The following is a 25,759-nucleotide window of genomic DNA, read 5'->3' on the forward strand; positions in this document are numbered from 1 at the left end:
ATGCACATTTAATATGGGAGGTGTCCCTCCATACACTCTCAGATCTGTGAAAATTGCTTTTTTAAAGTCACAGGTTCCAGACAGGAACCTATTTCTATAACCTTTTTCACAGTCTCTTTATTTTCACCTCTGTTAGTGTATTGCTTTAATTTCATAGCGTCACCCTTACCTTAAAGCATAATAAAAACCCCAAAAGGAGTATTATATGCATATGGTACATTTCCCAACATCAAACTGAATATGGCAGTCATTAATAGAGATGGGCACGAACTGGAAAAAAACCTAACCATGTGGTTTGTGGTTCATCAAATTTCACGAACCACGAAATTTCACGTACCTGCCCCTAGTTCGTGAACTGGTTCATTTGGTTCATGAAAACGTCACATCCAGGTCAGAAAACCATCATTTCTGTGTCAGCAGAAGGTCACTTCCGGGCCAGCAGAAGTTCACTTCCAGGTCAGCAGAAGTTCTGCAGGAAGTCTATCCCCTGTTGCCTAGGAAATTGATTGATTGGCACCAGGCTGCCTGCAGTGATGAACCAAAAAATGAACCAAACGAACCAGCCTAAAAGTTCATGGTGGTTCATCAGAAGTCATTAACTCTCATAAATTTATTTATTGTATTTATATTATTTATTGTCTACCTTTCATAGTAAGACTCAAGGCAAATTATGTAGCATAAGTCAATACGAACTATGGCGGTGATATCCAATAAACAGCAACAGGCAGTAGTATAGTCAACAGTCCTAGTCCTTATCCCTTTCTCAAAGTATCTTTCTGAACCATTTTGATACAGTTTAGCCTTCCTACTTATGTAAAAAAGCCTTCCTGAATAGTTCAGTTTTGCACAGTTTGCATATCTCATCAGGCAGGCCATTCCACAAGGCATGGGCCATAACAAAGAATACATATGTACAGACAGTTGTTGATTTTGCCCATTTGCAGGACTACCTACAGAAGGCCCTGTTCAGATGAGTGAAGCTGATATGGCAGAGCAGAGGGAGCGAGGCAGCCTCTGTATGAGGGGCTTTGTATGAGATACCTAATAATACTGTTTTGATGGTTAATTCAAAGAAAGTACAGGGCTAGCTTCAATGATGAAACTTTATTGCATGCAACTCTGGGACAAACTGACTGCTACTATATAACTCTTTACTGACTAAATGCAATCTTTGTTGCGGCACTCTCTGTTGGCCAGGATAACTATCTGTACTAATAAATATCTTGAATTCAGCCCAGTAACTGGTGGGCAACCAATGGCGTGACTGCAGAATGGGAGCAATATGCAAATCTCTGTATGCAAACAGCAGCCCTGTGAACCTCTGCGTCAAAACCAACTAGTTGACAGGAACATAGTCACATTTAATGGATTTAATTGCCAAAGTTGTCACACCTATCTTTTTTCCAGTACACACTGCTGGTCCCCACATTCCTGTTTAATATGTGGTAAGTGTACTTACCACATATTGCTTTCCATATTGAGAAAAGAAAATACAGAAGCAATTCCATACTACATGCAGTGAGTAAGGGAATAGGCAATATACTATGTTGAATAAGGACAGTCTGCCTCAACATTTTCTACTTACCAGTATAGTTCTTGTTACAATATAGCAGTTACAGTCTAGCCCAAAACTGACATCTCTAAGAGAGGACAAGTACACTTCTGTTGGTTCCAGTATTATTGTAGAACACTCTTGTAAACTACACTCCCATTCTTGCAACAAACTCATTGGACATGTAATAACCCCCTCTATAGTATATTTTTTGCGAGGCAAAGGGAATATTCTCTCTTCACAGATTAATGCATATTCTACTTGTCTGCTAATGTAGACAGCTCTACATTCTACAAGATTAGACAATCTGAACCATCCATGTGTCCACATTTTGACTCCTACCAAATAAAGAGCCGACTGATGGAAAGTTACAATAAAGCTCCTGACAAAATTTGTATATGAACACAATAGTAATCAAAGAATATTAATATCTTATCAATATATAGCATTGCACTTGCATAATCTTAATAACTACTACATTTTTTAAAAGGACAACATTACCATCTGACAAGAAACATCATGTACATAGGCAGTTCTCCACATGATGCCCCCCTCCCAGAAGGCTCAGAAAGGTATTAATTAAATTTACATGAAATAACTGTTACTGTTTGTATTGCCTTGTTTTGCATTTTCAAGATGCCTATGAAAGGATTTGTTCAGTGAATCAGTAGAAATAATGAGACCCAATGCATTCTGATTAGAAGGCTTGTTAAAACGAATCTACATTAAAAATTGTCAGTGTAAAACTAAAGAGGATAATATTGTTCCACAACAGTTTAATTAGCACTTCAGGTTTTGTGTATTTTTTTTCAGTAAATGTCAATGGACTATTTCTTCCTTTCAATGAAAAAAAAATCTAAAAGACAATAGAAAACTGAGCCTTTTATTTGGAAAAAAAACCTTGGTTAGTAATTACTTAAAACACACTATTCACCCATGTTGGAGGGGCTGACCTTTTTTTTTTTTTTGATGGCCTGCAATGAGAACTGCAACAAAGGAAAAGCCACCTAATTAAAGGAATTCTGCCATTGCTTAAGGGCACTTCCTGCCATTTCAGGCTGTCGATTTGTTGGTGAAAAGGAGACTGCACAATGGAGCAGGAAGAGCTGCAGTTCAGATAGGAATATCTTAAGTAATCCAATCCCACCCTTTCCACGGTCACAAAATAAAGATAACTGGCTTTACCAGCCAACTATGCAATTAGTGATTTTTCACATGCCCTCCTTGAAAGCAAAGGTATAAAAAAGTTCAGGTAGCCTTTAACAAAGTATTAAAAGAATGTCAAATTGGTGAAAACGAGGGACACCTGTGTCCTAATAATTTAAACATGCTATGAGTAATTCTTTCTCCACTATCACCAATCTTTTCATTTGACTCTTTCAGGATTTTCATGACAGTGAACAAAATAGAGAAATAAAAGTCCAATTATAAAGATCACTCACATTTTTGTACATATCTTAAGCATACCCATATCGACAATATTAAATTAGCATTTAATTATCCTGAATAGAACATCTTGCTAATACAATAATATAATCAAAAGTTGAAGCTATCCTTGGAGGTTTTGCAAAGATCAGTACAGCAAGCGGTTCTAAAATGTCCACTCATGTTTTCTCTGTGGAAGTCATCTGATGTTACTTACATAACAATGCTCCACTGATTACAATTCCTTTACTGAACATTTCTCATTTTAAAAATATTCATTAGCTCTTCCTCTCATTTTTCCCCTCTGCCTTTTCATCGCATGATGACTCAACAAATGTGACAGCTAATTGGCACTCAACAATTTAAGCCTTTGAAAGGAAACTATCCTAAATGGTTTATAATTCAAAAGCCCAGCTCCATGGCTGAAAAGATAAAAGAGGCATACAATTACTAAATATAGTACCTTCAGATATGTAAGCAAATTATAAAAAGCCAAATTTTGTCATTATTCTTCCCCTGGATAAAAAGGGGTAGGAAATGGTTGCTTTCTTCAATAATGTCATCATTTCTTAGCTCACATACACCCAAGTTTACCTTAATTTCCAGCATAAGAATTAGAGGATTTCTGTTCCCGTTAGTTAAACCAAAATCAGCTTTTGTGCACTATTCATGAAACTTTATCCAGAAATAAAATCCATTTGTAACATAACTACATAAAATCTCATAGGATCTCTGTATATAAATGCATCATCATCAGTTTGCAGCACCCTAGAACATACTTCTGTTAACTTTCCAGAAAGTTAACAGAATTGAAATGTGATGCCCAATAGGCAATTCACAAACAATTCAAAGCAAAAAGAGATGTATATATTCTCTACTGGGTAACTAATAGCCAAATCATAATAAAGGTGAAAGACTTATATGAATTTAAAGGAAAACAGAACATAAAAAAGCATAATATATATTATTCATTAAGGAACAACAGCAACCTGCTACAATTTGCCCCACATTAATTGTTTGTGTGAATCTAAATTTCAATTTACTGTCAAGTACATCTAACAGCATTGCCAGGTTATGGTGGAAGACTTCCCTCATGAAACCACCACTGCTACTCTATTGGCTGGCAGGAGAAAAAGCATTTTTTTTAAAAAATGCCATTGGTGTGATGGTGCTACTTCACTTCTAGGGAAAACCTAAAAGCAACATAATCCCTCTTCAGGAATCTCAGATTCCTACAGAGGCAGGACATCACATCCAAGTTTTCCTCAGAAATGATATGGCACTGTCACACTGACAAGACCCCCTTGTCTCCCCTCCCCAGATTCCTGCAGGTTGTCAGCCTCTGACAAACGTAGGTGACAAATGCCTAGAAAAGAAATGGTTCCTGGAAGCAGTATTGAAGTGGACGTGAGCTAATAAACTGAAGCTTAATCCCAACAAGATGGAAGTGTTAACTAGAGATGGGCAGAGAATGAGAAAAAATGAAACAAATGTTTCGTTGCATTCCACGAATCACAAACTTTCACAAAATTGTCCCGTTTTGTGAAACGATTCATTAGTTTTGCGATTCATCAGAACCCAGGGCACTTCAATGGTCCCCTTCATACCCAGAGATGCCAACCTCACAGGGAGACTTCAGCATGCTCTCCTCCACCCACTCTCACCTAACAAGCCAGTAAGAACAAATGCTCTAAATAAGAACATAAGCAAAGATATATTTTTTTAAAAAAGGTAGGCCTCAGTAAAGCTGTTAACTGCATGGGTTGTAGGGAACACATCACTCCAGTCCTGGCTCATCTACCCAGGCTCCTAATCTGTTTCTGGCCACAACTCAAGGTCTGGTGCTGACTTTTAAAGACCTATATGGTTTGGGACAACATACCTGAAGGTCCGCCTACTCCATTATGAACCCTTCTTACCATTGATGTTATCTTTGGAGACTCTGCTTCAGGTACCCCTGGTGGCAACCTGGGAGAGATGCTTTTCACTAGTGCCACCAAAACTCTAGAACTCTCTACCCAGGGAGATTTGCCTGCTCCCTTCTGTTGCCGTCTCCCACCAGAGGATGAAAACTTTTTTGTTTTGCTTGGCATTCTCACAATGATCTCTCCTCCCTCCCCAATGTTTTAACTGCTGCTTTGTATAAATTATAAATTCTGGTTTAAAATTGTTTTAATTATGCATTTATATGTTGGTTTTGATGGCTTTGAAGATTAGATTTAATTTGTATGTTTTAATTTGTTTGCCACCTCAGTGGTCATGTGAGGGCAGAGAAACAGGGTAAAAATTCGACAGAGACAGATAGACAGACAATTTGTCAGCAAAAGTTGCCACATCAAACGAACACAGGTTTTAGCACCATAAACAATATCAAACTCTTCAAAGGGAGATTACACTCTAATTAGCATGTGAGTATGGTTTATCTGTGAAATACAACTGAAATATCCTCATGAATTCTAATGCCTCTTCTGTATGTTATACAGAAGTACAGCAAAATATGGGGTTATAATTTTTCTACTCAAATCAGCTATTCAATTTCTTTTTTTCCTCTTTCTTAAACTTCTATATAATTTTCTGGAAAGAGCTGAAATTATTATTTCTATTTACTTTTTACTTGCGTAAGCTTTTAGGCATGCAACTAACTTCTTTCTTTAATAAAATGCAAGATTTTATTATGAATTAAGAGCATATTATTGAAGATTCTAAGAAATGTATTATTGAATCTCCTAATCCCTCTGACCTTTTCATATAAAAATCTAATTTTCATCCTGCTTATGTGGAATAGTTAAGCTCTTAAGTGTTATCTGAAATACATAAACCTTACTGACTTATTAAAACACCCTCATATGAATACTTCTGGCACGGTATACTCTTCTGAAAAGACTATGACTGAAGCTGTATCACAATTATGCATTGAAAGAAGAACATCCACCTAAAATAGAAATGTTTCTCCATATTTGTACACTAAATTTTGCATGAAACATCATAATGAATATAGCAAAGTCTAAGGACCAATGTGTGCTACAAGTATATCCAGAAGTTACATTGAATTAAGTTTGTTAAATTCTTTCCATTAGTGGGTTACACATGTGAGAGAATCATATCTGACATGTGCTGAAATGATTAGCGCCTACTACAACATGAAATTAGTATCTGAGCACTCCTTAAAAAACAGAGAAACCTTTCTTTCTTCTCCTTACATATTCAGGGGTGCCAGATCTCTTACTTCATCAAGAAATCCCCACTCCATGCTGCCTAACCCACTCCACCATTCAGTTGGGTTGTTGTTGACAGGATGACATCACTTAAAAGGCGACTGGAAAATAACACCATGTCAGTGGGAGCTCGCTAGCATTCAGAAAAAAACTCTGTGATTAAACCACAGAGTTTTGGCAGAGTTTTAGAACACGGCCAACAATGTGATAATGTCACTTCCAGTTGCCCCAGAAGTGACATCATCTCATCACCAGCAACAGCACTACATTGCTGGCAATCCCCCCCCCCACTCCTCCACTGGGCAAGTCACTGCTTGCCAGCTTTGTACTGGCATCTCTATAAACATTACATTTAGAATATTTAAAGAAGATGAGACTTATGAAAAGTGCATGAATTTGGCCCATACTGCAGTGCTTACAGATCAGCGTATAGAAACTTTAAGCCTTGGGTTTAGTCATTAAAATATGTAGTGATTTACACTGCTTATCAGTTAATGCTGTTTATAGAATATTTAACTAGCTTTTATCTTACAGAATGGAACAAATTTAACTGAAGCAAAACCCACTTCAGATTTATGCAAAATCTTGGGATTAATAGGGAATTCAGATCCATTAATAAATCTTTTCCCCTCCTACTGGTGCAATGGTTTTAATTAAACTTTACCAACCCTTTTGGTTTAATCCCTTGAGCTGACCTCTATCACACCAGAGGTTTTAAATCAAACTACAAAAAAATCCTCAAAGCTGAAACTTAAAGTGTTAGCCACAGGAGAAAACCAATAAAGGATTTATCAAACATGACTGGTAAACCAGTAAGGTTTCGTAAAGAGAATTTTTTATAAGTAAAAAATATAAAAGAAGGAAACACAAGACACTCCAAAATTAGAAAATAGAAAAATAAATCAACAAGGATCTATCAAAAAGGCATTTATGCCACAACATCCACATTTGTTCTTACACGCACACATACGTAGAAATAAATATGAAAGCAAGTTTGCAAAGGAGGAATTCATATTTTGTGAATAATGTGCTGGATTCTAGTTAACATTTACACCTGGAATGAATGTAGTCTGATAAAACCACTGTAAAAGCCAATAAACACGGTGTAAGTAATAGATATAATCAAATATTGATCACCAAAATATCAACTGAATTCCAACATATTTATATCCTAAACATGCACAGTAGTATAATGAGACTTCCAAGACTGTTAATGACACTGATGTGCAGAGACATCTCCTCGGAAATTCAGTTACATGCTGTGTTATGACTGCACTGAACTTCACAGCAAAACAAATTATTAAAATTTTCACTTTGCTTTTCCTGAAATCACCAAGCCAGGGATCCCCAATGTGGTGCCTTTAGATGTCGTGGTGCCTGTTGACACCTTTCCTGATGCTCACTAAGGACTTTTAGGAAATGGGTGGGGGAAGGTGGGGCTTTTGCCCAGCAAGGCTTGTGACAAGCCATTAAAGATTTGATTGGCTGTGCAGATTTTTAAAACTATTGCTTTAGCAGCAGCTGCTGCCACAACACAAAGATCTTCACTGTGTGACTATAGCCAAGCTGCAGCAGCCATTTTGTGGCTCTGACCACCACACACTGTGCCAAAATTCCCTGCAGACTCAAAAAGACTGGGGACCCCTGATCTAGATTGGAAGAAAAAAGAACCTCGTATCCAAGATTATCATTAATGTTTACAGGATGCATAATCTAAAATTAAATATTCATAGTACTATCCATACCTAAGTAAATACAAATTACTCAAAGGGTGCATACCTTTGCTTGCACTCTCCACATGTTCCAGTTCATCTGGGAATTTTAAGATGTCTCGATATTTCTCTTCGCAAATGTCAGCCAGAAAATGCAGCAGTGTTGTTTTCTGATCTGATGATTTAGTATCTCTAATCTGCAAAGATAAACAAATGGAGATGCATTATTTGTTAGGGATACTTTTTTCTCCATTAGGGATACATTTTTCAATCCATGTCTTTGAATGTACCTCTGGAAATAAAACACATTTCAAGGCATCGTAAAGCATAAAATGTGGTTGTATAGATTTTTATCCTTATGGCATATATGTTATATTGCTACTCTTTTACACTTACCATTCTGTAAGTCAACCTCGATATCATACAATTTGATATAAGTAAGGAAGCATCCATCTAATTCTCCACCAGTAATGTTACATGTAGGAGTGTGCACTCAGATATACCCAAGCCAACCCACCTACCCACTTCTGCAAATTAGCTGTTTCCAATTGGTATCCAAAATGACCAAAATAACTCCCAAATTCCAGGAGTAATGAAAATATATCTCCTGGAATTTTAGTAGTGTATTGGGCGTAAGAAGCCAAGAGGAAGAGAAAGGAAGCTGGTCTTGTCAAACCGTTATTTGCCGTTGCCTCCTTTTCTTTACATTTTAAAGGGCTGTTATTTTTCATAGGAAGCCTGGGTCTCTGAAATCAGAAGCAAGGTCTACCATCACAGAAAACAATAACTGTTCAAAATCTGAAAGGACTGGAGACATTGACTAACAAGTGACAGGGTAGACCTGGCCTGGGAGGTTTGGTTCACCAGCCATAGGAAAAGATGGAGCTATTATTTCCTATGGGCAGCAGACCTGTCATCTCTACCACCCATAAGAAATAATAGGACCCAGGTTTTACAGGTCCCCTCAACCAAAAAATGGGGGAGTAGTGTGAGGATGACCAGCATGTGAACACAAAGTGCCTGTGTGCCTGTTTCCTCAACTGATGACAATTTCTGGTGTGATGCATAAGCGATGGGTTGCACCAGGGCCAATTCACTAAAAATCAGCCCTAAACATAGGATTTGGGGCACGATTTTTACTCAATTGGCCCTGGTATAGACCTATTGCTTCCAGGTTGCGCTGAAAATTATGTCATTAGCTAGGGACCTGGGTGTGTGGGCATCCATGTCCCTGGCCTGTGTTCTGGCCTGCCTCTGCCTGTTTCCTCACCATTCCCTCTGCTGGCCAGCTGAGCAGCAGTGGGAGGAGCAGAAGGTGAGAGGTGAGGAAAATGCTAGTTGGACCAGCTGAGATTGGTTATCTAACTGTAATTCTGCTTTTGCATAGTAAAGTCTTTCATTTAATTTGTGATTTTCATTATTAGAGATGGGCACAGACCAAAATACGAACCAAAGTTCATGATGAATCAGGTCGGTTCATGGTTCGCGAACCGGCAGTTCGTCAGAATCCATTTCTGATGAACTGCCACGAACTTTAGGCTGGTTCATTTGGTTTGTTTTTTGGTTCGTCACTGCAGACAGCCTGGTGCCGATCAATCAATTTTCTCGGCAACAGGGGAAGGACTTCCTGCAGACCTTCTGCTGACCTGCAGGCCCAGAAGTGACAATTTGCTGACCTGGATGTGATGTTTCCACGCATTTTGTGAAATGCGATGAACCATGAACCACACAATTCATTTTTTTTCTGGTTCGTGTCTATCTCTATTCATTATGTTTTTAGTGAATCTAGATATATATGTACCAATTGAAGCCTGGTACTTTGTTGCAAGGAATTCATAATATATTCCGAGTGTGTGCATGTATTTTTTAATGTTATTTTTAATTTTTGGTTTTGTTTTGGTTGTCTTTTGACTTATTTTTGTAGGTTTCAATTTAATTATTGTACCGGTTCTTGACATATACTATGTTGTCCTTGCTGTGAGCAAGATATGGGTATGTTAAATATGTTTATACTGTAAGCTGCTGATAAAATCATTGCACCGAAGCATGTTTGGCATTATGTTTGTTCTCATTGTATGTGCACTACTACATTTTGTTCTTCAATTATTTATATATTAAATTGCAGGTATGTCTTGTGCATGCATTTGAATTAATTTTTTACTTGAATTATATGCCAATAAAGGCTAACTTGAACTTGAATTAATTTTAATTGCATATAGCATCACACAGTGTTTCTCATTTCCTGTTAAACCTTTTTTTGGTTTAACCTGATGGGGCCATCATTATTTTCTATGGGAGAAGACCTGGCCTCTAAGTTCAGAAGCCACATTGTCCCATACAAAATAATAGCAGTTTTAAAATTTAAAGGGAGGGAAATACTGCTTGGAAGACCAGTTTCCACTTTCTCCCTTCCTCCCTGCTCCTGTTGACTTTGGAGAGTGGGGAAATGGGGGGGGGGGGGGTTGGCTAAAATGCTTCCAAATTTTCAGAACCCTAAAAATCATTCTCAAATGGTAATAAGTGTTCAAAAAAATTGGGATAACAAAAAGTATGGCCTCCCCAAATCCAGATCTGAAATTAATCATTTTTTTAACGTACACACTACTTGTTCCATGTTTGAAATGGTGGATAATGATTAGTAAAATTAGTAATGTGCATATTCAAGCTTTTGCAACATAAAGAAAGAACCTAGCACAATCAAACAGTAAACAGAAGCTAAGATGGCAAGTAATGGGCCAACAATCTATGAACTGGGAACATAAATGGCAGTGCACAAATATGCAGAGTAGACCAGAATTTGAGGGTATTTACTTTGCAAAATGGAGTAATCAAATGATAAAAAAATAAACTGCATCTCTTTTACAAACTAAATTCTACCTACCACACCTTGGTGTAATCAACATCAGAGAAGATGTAGCAGACACCTGGTGATGCCTGTGTATGTAAGTGTTGTAAAGGTTCAAGAATATACGTAACCTACTTGTCACTACTGGTACTTTCACAAGGCTCAATTCTATCTTTACTGAACAAAACATTGCGGTACTCCAGGCTGCCACACAGTGGCTTGAGCTGGGGACCGTACTTTGCCACTTCGGAAGGAGATGCAAGAAACAGGTCCGGGAATGCACAATAAATGCTTATTCTTTTTTATGTAAACATTTCAATAGTGCAAACGTGCAAAGTGCAAAAGTGCAAATAAATAATATACAATGATTACAATAAATATAATTTGTACAATTCAGTTGTCCGAGTCGTATATGTGAATGTCCGAAGCAAGCCCACAATGGGGACAGAACAATATACCAAATTTACTTACATATTGATTTTTCACAGTCCAGGAATATTTGTGCCCAACAAGAAGTATGTTTCATACGAAATGGGAATTGTATAAGATGCCCGCATAATCCCGTCGGCACCTGTGGACTTTACATCAGTTTGGACTGGGGCCACCTCCTTATGACTGTATTGTGACTTTCTCTTTGGTATATTGTTCTGTCCCCATTGTGGGCTTGCTTCAGACATTCACATATACGACTCGGGACAACTGAATTGTACAAATTATATTTATTGTAATCATTGTATATTATTTATTTGCACTTTTGCACTTTGCACGTTTGCACTATTGAAATGTTTACATAAAAAAGAATAAGCATTTATTGTGCATTCCCGGACCTGTTTCTCGCATTTTCTACTATCCGGGCTTTTCCCCTTGTTCTGCTTACTCTGGAAGGAGAAGCAGGCAGAGACATCTCCCAGGCATATGGGGATATAGCTGGGGGGGGGGCGGAGACAAAGCCTTCAGAAGACGGCTCCGCCCTCCCTGCTGGCAGTTGCTCTGCGTGCTCGGCCCACCCACCTCACCCTGTAGTAGTGCAGGATTAGCCAGCTGCTGTTCCCAGAGCCAGGTAGGAATTTTTCTCCTCTCCCCATATTGGCAAGGTGGGAGAGGTGGTTTTTCGCCTACCTTGCACTGCAGGCAGAGGTTTGAGGTAATTGGCAATGGTGGTGCATCATTGTAAGTCACTGGCAGGAGAGTTTGGGGATAGGGAGCGAGCCGGTGAGCACCCCTTGGCAATTCCCCATTGGTGGGAAAATGGGGTCTACCAGGAGCGGATGGTATGCTTGTGACAGCTACCACCACCTGGAGACTGCCTGCAGTGAACCCTATGTGTAAGTCCTTCCCTCATGCTGTATGGCTGAGGCTTTAGGAGCTTGAAGGGGGGAACCATTTTGCCTGGCTGGCCGGGGAAAAGCCATTACATGGATGGCTCCTACCCAGGGCTGTGGGGCTCGCCCAGACAGGTCAAGGTGGTGGTCCAGGGGTGACCCCGTGGCTTGACCTGTACTGCTAGTTTGCCCTTGTCGTATTTAATGGTTGATGTTATATTAATAAAGTGGCCCTTTAGTTCCAACTCCTGTGCCTGCCTCTTCGTTCTGACTGGGGTGGCAATAGCAGGTAGCTAAGATTAATTTCATTCCTTTCCAATGCAACAAAAAGACTCAGATAAATTGAACAGATTAGAGTATGTCATGGTACAACAACAAAAAAGAGCCAAAGCTAAGTACAGCAGACCCTTCACAATATGGAATTTCTGGCTTCAGAGATGAAAGATCCCTGTCAAATGTTTTAGAAAACTGAGTTTCTCATCTCTAATTGGTTGACTGTACTTGGCTATATACATCATATGTCTCACTGTCTAATATGGCTATTTATAAAATACTAGATCTACAAGCATTATCTTCAACACTTGATTGATCTGCTGAAAAAATATTTTCAAAAAAGTAAGAACTGGGTTTTTAAATTTTAGAGTATGTATGTGGGGTATACCCAGTTTCCTGGGGATAGAGTGTAGATGACTGGAGAAGGTAATGGCAAACCACCTTGTAAAAAGTCTGCCAAGAAAACTTTGTGATGTGACATCCCCCCATGGGTCAGTAATGACTCAGTGCTTGCATAGGGGACTACCTTTATCTTTATGTGGGGGGATATACCCTTAACCTCATAACACTTTCTTAAAACACAATGATAAACCATACTTTATGAATGATATCATGGATTTCATAAATGTGAGAAGGCAACAGTTTGATTTTCTCATTAAAAAGAATAATTTCATATCATAATTCTATAATCTCTTGATATACACTGACATCAGCTTTAAAGCAGGCCTTTCAAGTTTATAGAATTATTAATAAACAAGTACATAAACGGGCTTTTCTTTTAAAAATGTAAGAATGTACACAATTAAAACAATAATATAATTTTACACTTATTTGGTGAATGAAGATACAATTAGTCCTAGAATGGTGGTGCATGGTAGGAATCAAGTGTGGGTGCACACTATTTGTAAGCAAGGTTTGAATCTAGTAGCACCTTTAAGAATGCTACTAGACTCAACAAAGAGTTTCCAAAGCATAAGCTTTCAAGAGACAAGCTCCATGCATCAGCAAACTATTTTTGTTTGTTTGCTGTGTTGTTATAAAAAATAAATTTCATTGCAGAAATTACATTTTGATTCACTTGACAATCAACAAACCAGAACATAAAGATTTACTTATTCTTCATAAGAATATCAACAGATACAATTCTTATAATACAAAACCCCACTTCCTTCCTCCTACACATGTAAATATGACACAAGAAACCCTTGTTGTTTAGATATTTAAAGCAATGACCAATGACTGTTTTAAAGCAGGCAACACCATACATGCAACAATACTGATCAGATTAATTCTGTGAAGTGCTATTGAGCTAATAGAAGAAGATTCAAGGACCAAAGACAACACAGCATAAATGTTAAAAGCTCCATCCAATATTACTTTCTGATTCAGATAATTGGTAAAAGTGTGCTACAATGTAAATCACAAATCAATGGGTTCAATTCTCAACTGTAACGTATCCTTTATTCATATGGAGTACCCTCACTACTGTTATTGAAAGATATTACTCTAAACCAGTAGATTTCTAACTATGCTTGGAGAACTCTGAGACTCCACAGTGAGAAGACTCATCGTGGTAGACAAACTCCTCTGAAACACACAGAACCAAACTATACAAGATGTCAGACATGTATTCTTCACATGCCGGGTCCCGCAAGGTTCCCTGGGCAGCGTAGTCTTACAAAGAACAGCTGCTTGATGTGATTATCTGCTGGGGGAAGAGTGATGAGAGGGATTTTCTCTCTCTCTCTCTTGCAAAAAAAAGGCCTCTGCTCGGATTTTCCTCCGGGAACTTGGGGGTGGGGGTGAGATGGAACAGGAGACAGGAAATCCAGGGTGACTTTTTGGGCGTGCGAGAGAGAGAGAGAGAGAAAGAATCCTCCCACTTCTCTTCTCCTTGGCAGAGAATCACAGTGTAGATTCTCCCTCTCACAAAAAAGCCACCCTGGATTTCCTGCCTCATTAGGCCCTCCCTCACCCCCAAAGGAAAACCTCAGCCAAGTTTTTTTGCAAGAGAGAGAGAGATTCCTTAGTGGAGAATCACACTGAGCAGCTGTTATTTGTAAAACTACACTACCCAGGGAACTGACACGCTCCCGAGCGTCTCGTGTAATTTCCCTCACAGTCATCCAGTGATAAGGGTGGGAAAGGTAGATGGGGCCCTTCAATGAAATCCAGAAGCCTCATCCACTAAACCCAATTAAGTTGTTGTCCTATCATGTAAATTATTCTGAACCTGACTGTCATGCAAATAGAAAACAAAAACAAAAAAATAGAACCAGGTACACACATTAGACACTTTCCTAGAGACCTGGGGAAAGCTCCAGGTTTGCAGGGAAAAACAGAAAAGGGGGGGGGAACACTGGTTAAAATTCTGGGGTCTTACAGCACACGTTTACAACATCGCAGCCCACATTTTAAAGAAGGGTGGAGCATTCGCCCACTGCTGGGTGAGCTGGGATGGCAGCACTGAAAGCAGGCGAGTAGATGAGGAGGGATGGGAGACAGTGCAGCCACGTGAACTAGAAAGGTGGATGCTGCAATACTAGCCAGCAGATAGCTGGCCTAGCAAGCAAGCAAAAGCGGGGAAGAATGAGATTTTCCTTTGCAAATCTCATGGGTCTCCCACTTGTAGCTTTCTAGAAGCAGTAGTTAGATTCAAATGCAAAAGGCTGGGAGCCCAAGGAGTCCCAAGTCCCCTATAATTTCAGCCATAGCTGCCATGTCACATGACATGTAACCACAAGTATGTTACAGGGTTTTCTTCCCATTTCGGGTACAAAGAAGCCTGGCCTGTATGCCTGTAAACTGAATGTGGTACTTGAAACACACCTCAGAATCTTCTGGAAGCTCAATGCACAGGGCTGCCTCAGGTAACAATGTGATGTAAAAAAGGATCTCAGAAGGCAGAAAGCTGAGAATCACTCAACTGAATCTTAAGATGGCCTTTCTTGAAGTTTCAGCAGGCAGCTATGCTGAGCCACTGTGCCATGTATGAACAGCTTGAGTGGCAGCTACCATTAAAGCCTCCAGAAGCTAGCTGAAGAGATTGTAAGAGAAAACATCTGGGACAATTAAGCTTCAGAGAGAATAAATCTAGAAAGAGGAAGACACACAAGTCTGAAACAAGGTATTTTAAAGCAACATTTTGTCAGGACCTAGATATACGCTGCAAAGCTGCCAGCAATCAAACAAATATCCACGCTCAATTATTATATAAGTAGGAAAATAAGTTATGTTGAGTACATTTTGTAAAAGAACACTGACAATATCAACAGCAGAAACAACACCTGAGCAGAGCCTCTTTCTTTCCATTTCTTTTAGACAGAATTTTTGAAGCAAGAATGTTATCAAAGTTGGTTTCTTTGTCCATTGCTGGAGAATTGATGAAGGTGGTAAAGAGGAAGTTGGCATGTTCATTAATATAGTGACATCAAAACACGGTGCTATGAATTGTTTATACCAGCCCTTAATATACCTAAATTATACTACTGGCATATATAGCATATCATTGATTACACCAGTGGTATCCACTCCACAGCTCATGGAGAGTCACATTTAGTTTGCACCTCCTCGCCAAACACACCCATACTATAACAGAAGATATAACCATTAATATTAAATGTATAACTGCTAACTTTTTAAAAAACTATTTTTTTTTGTTTTTGTAACAAAATTAAACACAATAATCCTCAGCGAACTAACAATACTTATCTAAATACAACATATAGTCCAAACAGGTTAAACAAATGATTAACAATACATATATTAAAGGTATGTAATCAAGGCAGTTTTTTAGATCCTGAAGGGATCTAATGGATAAGGAACTGCTAACTTTTTAACTACCGGAGTACCTCTGTGCCTGCAGGATTGTCTCTCTCCAATACTGCTGAACCTTAGCCAGGTCCAGTGTATCTGGAGTGAGCAGAAGGGCTTCCTTCTCTGCTTTTTCACTCTCTCCCCAGCATGATGAAAAGCAGCTCAGATGACAGAGATTGCCAAGGCTCCCAGGGAAGAACAGCCAGTACTGAAGAAAGGGGAGTAATACTGCCACCCGACTGTGGTCAGCCTGCTCTTTTTGTGGTTAGCTGCTGTGGTGGTGGTGGACTTTACTCTCCCTTCTCTGAGACCAGACTGTTCTCCTCTTGGCAGCCATACGAGTGTGAGGATGAGCTTATATAGGCTGCAGAGAATGGTGGAGTTTGCTGGAGAGGCAAGGTCCTGGAATGAGGAACATATCTCACAGCTTGCTCATCCTCCAGTATCTCCAATGGCAGCTGTTTCAAGATGGGAATCACTACTGACCACATGCCTCATTGGGCAATGGCCTTGCCCACTTTCCTGAAACATGAAGCAGCTGTTATACTGGGGTCAGAAGAACCAGAGGTGGCATGTCAAGCAGCCACAAGAGAATACTGCTGGATTACACTATTCAGATGAATCTGGTTTCCTTGGGAAGAAGAACTAAAGGGATGTGTGTACTTTATTTAGGTAATGGAATCCAAATTCTTACAGTAATACACTGCATAGAGAAGGACCATATAAAACTCCTGAACACAGAAAACTGTGTATTAATATGAATCAATTTCACTATCACTTCTCAGTCTTTTGGCTCTTTTTTCCAAAGCGGGGGAAAAAGTTGGAAATAAGCTATTTCCAAAGTGGCAAGCTGCGTCAGAAATTGCTTTCCCCCCTCCCAGCTGAAGTTTAAAGCACCCATTTGGGGCTCCCTGCGCATCAGCTGGGAGGGGGGATCCCTCCTCCCAGATGGAGTTTAAAGTGCCGGTTTCAGGGTTTCAGAGCTTCCCTTCGCTTCAGCTGGGAGGGAGGGATTGCTTCGGGAAGCTTTGATTCAGCATTTCCGAATCAGGGCCAGCATTCTGGGCCCTATTTGGAAATTATGCATCTTTACAAATCAGGGCCACTTCCGGTATTTATCCTGCATCGGAAACCCAAATCACACACCACTAGTATAGAATCAATTTCACTGAACAGCATACAAGCTCAGGAAACAATGTTTTCTATCTCCAAATCATGACCAGCACTGATGTTTAGTACTAACTACATTTAGCTTCCAAACCACAATTTCAGAATACTATAATTTTATTAATCTTTAAGGTGTCACGCACAAGACTAACATAACCATCCCTAGGGTCGTGGTTAAGCCATTTTGGTTAAAGCTAGCCACAATTAACACTTATATTAGTGCAGATGCGGTGTTGCACCATGGTTAGTTCTGCAAAAGGAAGAGGGAAAGGAATTTGCATATGACTAGGGAACAGGGAGACAGTGTATGCATCTGGATCATACTCTTGATCAAACCACAGTTAGGTTCCGTCTCCACTGAGCCATAGTTTTCATTATGAGACTGTAATGAATACTGAGCTGCTCTGCAACATTAACGGAGAAGCTGTTATTCCTCATCCAAACTTGGTGGACTATCTCCCGCTCCCCCATTATTAGATTCATAATTAGTATTGCTGGCACATGTCAATAACTGAGATTAAGAAAGCATCGGCCACCGAAGTGCTGCTAAACAGCATCTAGTCAATGTAAAGACGCAAAACTTCCAAAGCTACCAACAAAATGCTAATGAATCTTTTGATTTCATTCTAACATGGCCTTTTTTTTCTGCTGTACCATATTTGTATAAATATTAACTGTTCAGTGAATCAACAATCATGAATGCTTCAGTGCATATATCAAAACTATTGCTCCAGCTTGCCAGCCTTGATGCAGTACATGAATTCTAATGGCAGTCTCCTTTATTTAAGCAAAATTAAGTTCTGTGCTCTCTGCCAAGGGTTGTTTACAAATCGCTGCTTTCTTCAATAACACCACACACTGCAATATAACATCCAGAAAGATAATGCATTTTTAAGGATTTGCAATCAGCATAAAGACATTAGGCTTGTAGCTGGCACTAGACAGGTTTAATACATGCTTTCCTGACTGTATTTCTGTCTCTGGCCTCACACCATGGCCCTACCCTGGGTTCCATGAACAGGAATGTCTATGGCCAGAGATACATCAAGAAGTAGTATTATGGAGGCTACTTTTAGTGTTAAAATATACCCTACTGAATGCTTCCATCTTTTTCACAGAATGAGAAGATAACTGATCCCTTTGCATTGGTTTCTAAGTGACATTCGGACCTTTTTTTTAATGAGATTTATGTATTTATTTAAAACATTTCCAACTTATAGTACTCAAGGCAGCTTATAATATACATTAGAATACATTTTAAAACTCAGTTTAAAATTGCAATCTAAAAGTATCAATAAAGAGCAAACTAATCAAATGCAGATCTAAATAAAACTGTCTTCAGCTGCCTCCAAAGATCCAAAGTGAGGGGGCTAGGCACACCTCCCTTGCGAGGTTGTTCCATAATCATAGAGCTAGAACCAAAAAGCCCCTCTCTCATGTGCCCATCAGATGGGCTTCTTTGGTCCATAGGGCAGTCAGGAGGCCTCTCCTTGTGATCTTAACTCCCAGGCAGGAACATATATGGGAAGAGGTTCTTTCAGATACCAAGGACCCAAGCCATGTAGGGCTTTAAAGGCCAAAACCAACACCCTGAATTAGCAGATCAGTAGCCAATGAAATTGCTGTAATATCAGGATCACACATGGAATGACACTCCATTCTTCCACTACTTCTTCTCAGAATGTGATATAATCTAACATCCCAGGCTGATATGACAGGGTCTTAAGATGTTGACCTGATATTTTTTTTCTCCCCATTTTTTTTTTAAAAAATCAGTAACATCTGCCCAATGAACAGCTATGATGAGCTTGAAAGCTTGCACAATGTTTTGGATAATTTTGGTTGTCCCTAATAAAAGGTATTGAATGGATTTATGTGGGCCAATACACCTGCTTCCATTTCCCCCCCAACTTTCAATGAAACCTGTTTAGAAAGTCATTTATATGGAGTAGTTGGCTGCCTAGCCTTGGGGATATTGTGCCTCTTACCACATCATTTCCCCCACAGGCCCCAAAGGAAAGAATTATCATGTGTTGATACTGTAACATGGACTCCATAAAAGAAGAAGAGGGGATCAAATTGAGAAAAAACTTTAATGCAAAGCATTAAAAACAAGTAGAGGGATATTTCATTGGATAGTACAGCACAGATTTTAATGAATAAATATGTATCACAGTCCAACCACCTCCAGTCAGTCATGGATTCAGTATGCATGCAACAGTTAAGAGTGACTCTGTCAGACTCACGTGGGCTGCTCCTGCAACCCAAAAATGTCTCTGTATTACCTTGGGAGGAGAGAACTAAGTTTATTTTTTCAGATGCTGTGAGATCGCATATATGAACACACAAGAAGCTCCTTTATACTGAATCATATGATCAATCCATTAAGGTCAGTACTGTCTATTCAGACCGGTATAGGATTGCCAACTCAGGGTTTTGAAGTTCCTGGAGATTTTGAGGGGAGGGGAGCTTGAGGAGGGTGGGGTTTGGGGAGGGGAGGGACATCAGCCATAGAGTCCATACTCCAAAACAGTCATTTCCTCCAAGGGAACTGACCTCCCGAATCTGGAGATTGGTTGTAATTCTAGGAGATCTCCAGCTCCCCCCTCCCGCCCCCATGCTGAGGCTGGTAACCTTAGAAAGGCAGCAGTTTCCCCGGTTCGTTTGTTCTTTCTTGCTTCTTTTTATTGCAAGCTGGATATGCCAGGGATTGCATTTGGGATCTTCTGCAGGCAAAGCAGAGGCTCTTCTACCAAGATGCTTCCCCTCCTTTTCATCAAAGATCAAAACACTCCCCACCCTATTTCCCTATTAATATCCAACTAAACCAGGATTATGCAATTTATACTGTTTACCACTGAAAAACTCCATTGTATGTTCTTTACTGGGAAACAGTATCTCACCTTTGTGAAATGCAGAGCCACCTACTGAAGTCAAAGGATGACAAAAGAGCTTAACAGCTGCCAATAACTACCCCCATCCCTCCCCCGAAAAGAGCAGGGCCCTTCTTATAATAAGTAACTTTAACTTTCAATTCAAAGTTCCATTTGAAATAATTCCCTAAGCAAACAATGCATATATACAAAATCATTTCTAATAAAATAAAGCAATCTTTATTCAAGTGCTTTCAAAGGCTGTGTCAAAACCTAGACTGTAATCAGAATAACTGAAAGGCAGGTCAAGGGAGGCATGGGTTTTAATGAATGAAGTGACAAACATTTGATTCAAGAGCTACTACAAGTCACCACTGCAGTGAACTAATAAGAAATAACTGCAGGCAGAAGCCCACCTACAGGTAAAAGCACATCTTCATTTTACCTCTTTGCCATTTCTATTAAGCAACCATAGAAGTGTCAGCAACAGGTAGCTGTGATTTATGTCTTGGAGCATTCTTAGAACCATACATTAGTTTCATTTGACACTGATATTGTTACTGCTCCCTTTTTATCCCCATGACTATAAACTGTGACTTTTTAATTGGCCTTATTACAAAATATATGTGATCAGCAGAACTGTTGAGTTCACAAAACAAATACAGTGTAGTACTAAAATAATTTACCTGTTTTTTTTTCTTTAAAAGAACAAACCATGGAATATTAGTTCATCTTCAGAAGACAACTAGAGCTCACCATGAATAAGATCCAGCAACCTTACTTCACATGGTTCAAGACAAAAGAACAAGGGAGACGCTAGAGACACAAACTTAGATCCACACATGGAGTAACTGTGTCACGTGCATACAACATGGGTCTCCAACATGATGCCCAACATGGTGCCCACTGACACCGGTCTGGATGCCCACCGAGTGTATTTAGAAAGTGGCCAGGCCAGTTGGGACTTTTGCCCAGCTGGGCTTGCAGATAATAAAAGTATCCTGTTAAACAGAGCTTCTGCCTGAAATGTTGAAGAGTTTACTATTAGAATGAAGCATTAACTTTGTTCCTTGACATTTTATGGTAGGCTACACCTCCTGCTGCAGCCATTTTGTGGTTGTGCCCACCATCTTGCGTCAGAATTCCAAAGGTGCCTATAGACTCAAAAAGGTTTGGGACCCCGGTATACAACTTCAGCTCTCACAATAAACAGTATTTTTAAACCATTTGTCATTAGTAGAGTTCCTACTGATTTGGTATTATAAACTTTTACTTGACATTTGATTGGATGTGTGAATAAATATATAGAGGATGAGGACTTTGTCATCTGACTGTTTTCAGAATCCTCCTTCAAATATTTCAGGGTAGGTTGTTGAGTTTTCAAAACTCAAAAGTGGTCTAGGATCCTTTTTGGATCCCAATACAAATTTGTCTCATAATACCTTGCATTGATTTGCATGTCATATAGACCTGAAGTGGTCTAATTAAACTAGCTTGGTCAAATGTACACACACACACACACACACAGTACTTTCACAAAAGAAAACTTTGAGAAAGGAAAGTCTGAAGTTGGATAATCTGAGTAACCTTCCTGCATGTGTGCATACAAATTAGATGTTAACAACTCACAGCCAATCAAGTCAAATGCATCCCATCTGTGAAGTACAAGTTATTTTTGTTAATGTCCTGGAGACTACAAGAAAAGGAAATATCAATTATCTGGTAGATCACAATACAAGGCTACTGGTACTCAGAAGTCATGTAGGCCTCTCTTAAGGATAAGGATGATGAAGGCCAACACAGAGCCATTTTTTAAAAGAAAAACATTAATAAAGCATAAATTCAGGAAACTATAATTAACATTCTGCATAAGTAGAAGAATAATTAGCAGGAAATGCCACTAAAAATGATTTCAGGTGCACTTGGTGGATTTTAGAGTAGTGCCCTGACCTAGATGGTCCAGGTAGCCCGATCTCATCAGATCTCAAAAGCTAAGCTGGGTTGGCCCTGGTTGGAATTTGGCAATGAGACCACCAAGACAGGTCAGGGTTGCTACACAGAGGCAGGCAACGGCAAAGCACCTCTGAATATCTCTTGTTTTGATGCCTGTGACGGAATGGAACCCCAAAAAGGTAAAAAGCAAGACAGAGTTTAGAATAATGCTCTACTACAGCCCTTTTTGTATCCTTATGCATATGTTCACTAAATATTTACAGAGGAGTGTGCGACTGTGCTCCCTGGCCCTGGCATCCACGTATTTATTTAAAATATTTCTATGCCATCTCTTCAGAGTTCCAGCTGTGGTGTCTTGCAATTAAAAGAAAATATCTTGAAACAAGTACTTAAAAACAAGCCAGGAGATTAGAGTTGCCAGTCTCCCACTGGGGGTGGGGGAATCCCCTGGTCCAACCCACCACCACCTACCCCCACTTACCTGGCCAGAGGAGAAGGCACAGGACTCCCAGGCATGCTCCTGGGTGGCGCAGCACACTCCTGGGTGGCACCACACACTCCCGTGGGCTGAAACGGGTCCAAAATGGCCAGGATCAGACCTGAATAGGCCGGGATTCAGCCGCTCCAGCGTGGGAGAGAGTTCCTCCACGCAGCAGTGGTCCATTCCAGGCCAATTCAGGCCGAATCCTGGCCATTTCAGCCCAATTCAAAATGGGCCCAAATCATCTAGGATCTGACCACTGCCAGGCAGGGGAGTGCTCCCCCACGTGGCAGCGGCCTGTTCCAGACTGTTTCAAGATGAATTCTGGCTGATTTGGGCCAATTTGGGCATGGAACAGCCAGGCTGATTCGGGCCTGATCCTGGCCATTTTGGCCCAATTTCTGCCTGAAATGGCCAAGATTGGCCCGATGCCAGGCGGGGCATGGTCCCTCATGCAGCAGCGGCCTGATCCTGGCAGATTTGGGCCTGATGCTGTCCACTTTGGGCCCATTTTGGCCCAATTCAGGTCCAAAACAACCAGGATTGGGCCTCCTGCAGAGCGCAGGAGCACTCCCAGGGGCAGCCACGGCCTGCATGATGATGTCTAGGGTTACCAGCCTCCAGATAGTGGCTGAAGATCTCCTGGAATTACAATTGGTCTCCAGGTCACAGAGATCAGTTCACCTGGAGAAAATGGCAACTTTTGGGGTGGACTCTATGGAATTATGCCATGCCAAGGTCCTTCCCCTCCCCAAACCCCACTTTCTCCAGGTTTCACCTCCCAGATCTTCAGGAATTTCCCAACTTGAAGCTGGCAAACCTAATGATGTCACTTCCCGACAAGCCCACCAAGAAGGTAGGTGCCAGGGCCCCAACCTCCCACTAGGAGTACAGGGGGACCTGGCAACCCTACATGGGATACAAAGAGCATAAAAACAATTCATAACACAGAAGCAGATAATTAAAAAGCTGATAAAATAAAGTCCCTAATCAGAAGGCTGATTAAAAAGATGTGTGCTGCCTAAGGAAAGTAAATTACGTGCTAAGAAAGCCGCACATGAACATCTGCAGAGAGCCTATATGTATGGTGACTCCCTCTGCATTTTCAAGACCCAGCATTCCTCATCGCATGGAGGATCCTGAAAGACAAATGTTGCTGACGACATTTAACGAGAGGGTGAGAGGACATGGCAGAGGCAGATCTCACAGGCCCAATTCCACTCCCTTCTACATGCATTCAGCATGCACGTGGCAGAGTAGCTAAAAAGGGTTTATTGGCTGTTCATTGCTTTTTTTTCCTTCTCACAACAAATATTAATTGCAATACAAAGGTAACTACAAGTTTCCAGCAGCTTGCTTTGGATCAGTTCCACCAAGCTGTGCAGAGCTGCCCAAAAGTGGAGCAATTTGAACACTGTGAGCAATATTTGGGGTGAAACGAAATATCTCAAGCCTTAAGGCAATATTGTTCATGTTTAACATTTTTTATTCCCATGTTCTAGCATTATGAGGTACTGAAGATCATTAGGAAAAGAACACCACTGCACAAAGAATGCCTGTTGTTATCCTTATTTAATATTAATGAAGATTCCTTCTTAGCATAATGCTGCCTTCATAGCTACAGGCAGATTAGGCCGCCTCTTCTAAACAGTTACAATGGATGTTTCATATTTCAAAGGACTGCTAAACTTTTAATATTTAAGTAGCGAATAATACAGATTTATATATTAACTCCCACACCAATCGCGATTAAGACAAAACTTGTCACCCTAACGGAATGGGAGAGATGCAGTGACTGATACTATTGTTTTCACACTACTGATTTATCATGGTTTTACTGCTAGAAATACTACAGTAATTGTTCCCATCCCCTCATTATTTAGGACTAGCATGCAATCCCTTTCTGTGCTCATGTAAACAGATTGTAGAGAAAAAAGACTCTTCTGACAGGGATGAAGCTGCTTGTCTCAGGTAAAGCCGTTGCATGCTTTGGATTAATACAGTGCCCCGCTTATGTTGAAAAGCATGTTTGAAGGGCACAGTGAATGCTCTGGGAGCATCTGATACTTGACTAACCAGGCACGGTTCTGCATTATGCCTTGAAAGGCATGAAAGTTCTCTCTTTCAGTTTTTGTGTTTGTGCGTGTGTGTATAAAATCTTATTTTATATTTTTCTACAAAGATATGTTACCCACTCAATAAATGTATTTGCAACACACACAAAACTCTGTTCTGGCTAATCATGCCTACTTCTTTAAAAATAATTTTTAAATGCTTAGAACGTTTAATGTGGAAAATCTGAAAACAGAATGCTTGAGCCTAATTCCCCATGCTTGAAATTTAACATAGTGCACATTCTAAGCAAACTTAAACCAGGTTAATCCATATTTGATTACATGTCTGGATATTAAAAAAAAAAGATTTAAATGGTGACCATTTTTTATATCATGTACTCCCAAATGATATTTTAATCTGTTCCTTTCTCCAAGCTAAAGTATTACTATCCTTAAAAAAAATCAAAACATAGCCTAATCATGTGAAGTGATTAAAATTGATCAGGTTTTCCATGTATTTTATGATGTGTAAATGATGAAATCCTGGGGGTGGGGGTAAGAATATTCATCTGCATTCTACTTTAATTGTAGTATACATTTAGCATGCAGTTATTCATCTGTGTTACTAAGTGTACGTCATTTGGCTTTAAGAGGCCTTTGCTAATATATACTATCACAATTAATTTCTATTTATGCCACATGGAAGGATGACAGTTGCCTTCTATCTCTTCTATTAAAGCTCAATAAAGCTACAGCCCGTGTACAAAGGTTAAACAAGGATCTGTTGGTATTCATACAACTGCAATGGGCCAATTCACTCATTTTTGACCTATTCTCCCTTCCCCCACTCCTTATACAAATCTATGAATAAGCAGTATCAACATAAGAGCTGAGAAGTGACAGACATCAGCTACCCTACCTTTCACAGCTGATTATGTAAGTTTTGGACTGCTGGTACATGTTAAGTTTCTTCAGTAGAAATTCATGAGCTCCTGTATCATATTACACTGTTAAAGCAAGTGGGATTGAAAGAAAAATGAGGCCAACAACACGCAAACTGCCTTGAAAGTA

The 25,759-nt window shown here is 39.8% G+C and overlaps 1 protein-coding gene across 1 annotated transcript in view; it reads right to left on the minus strand.

Annotated features, from left to right (window-relative positions):
• DIAPH2 (diaphanous related formin 2) overlaps positions 1 to 25,759 on the minus strand; it is a 444,699-nt gene that overhangs the window by 248,207 nt on the left and 170,733 nt on the right. Inside the window, exon 23 of the mRNA XM_054995941.1 lies at positions 7,972 to 8,101. Coding sequence (XP_054851916.1) covers positions 7,972 to 8,101 — 130 coding nt within the window. The remainder of the gene's footprint in view (positions 1 to 7,971; positions 8,102 to 25,759) is intronic.

Source organism: Eublepharis macularius, chromosome 13 (assembly GCF_028583425.1).
Source record: "Eublepharis macularius isolate TG4126 chromosome 13, MPM_Emac_v1.0, whole genome shotgun sequence".
Taxonomy (NCBI): Eukaryota; Metazoa; Chordata; class Lepidosauria; order Squamata; family Eublepharidae; genus Eublepharis; species Eublepharis macularius.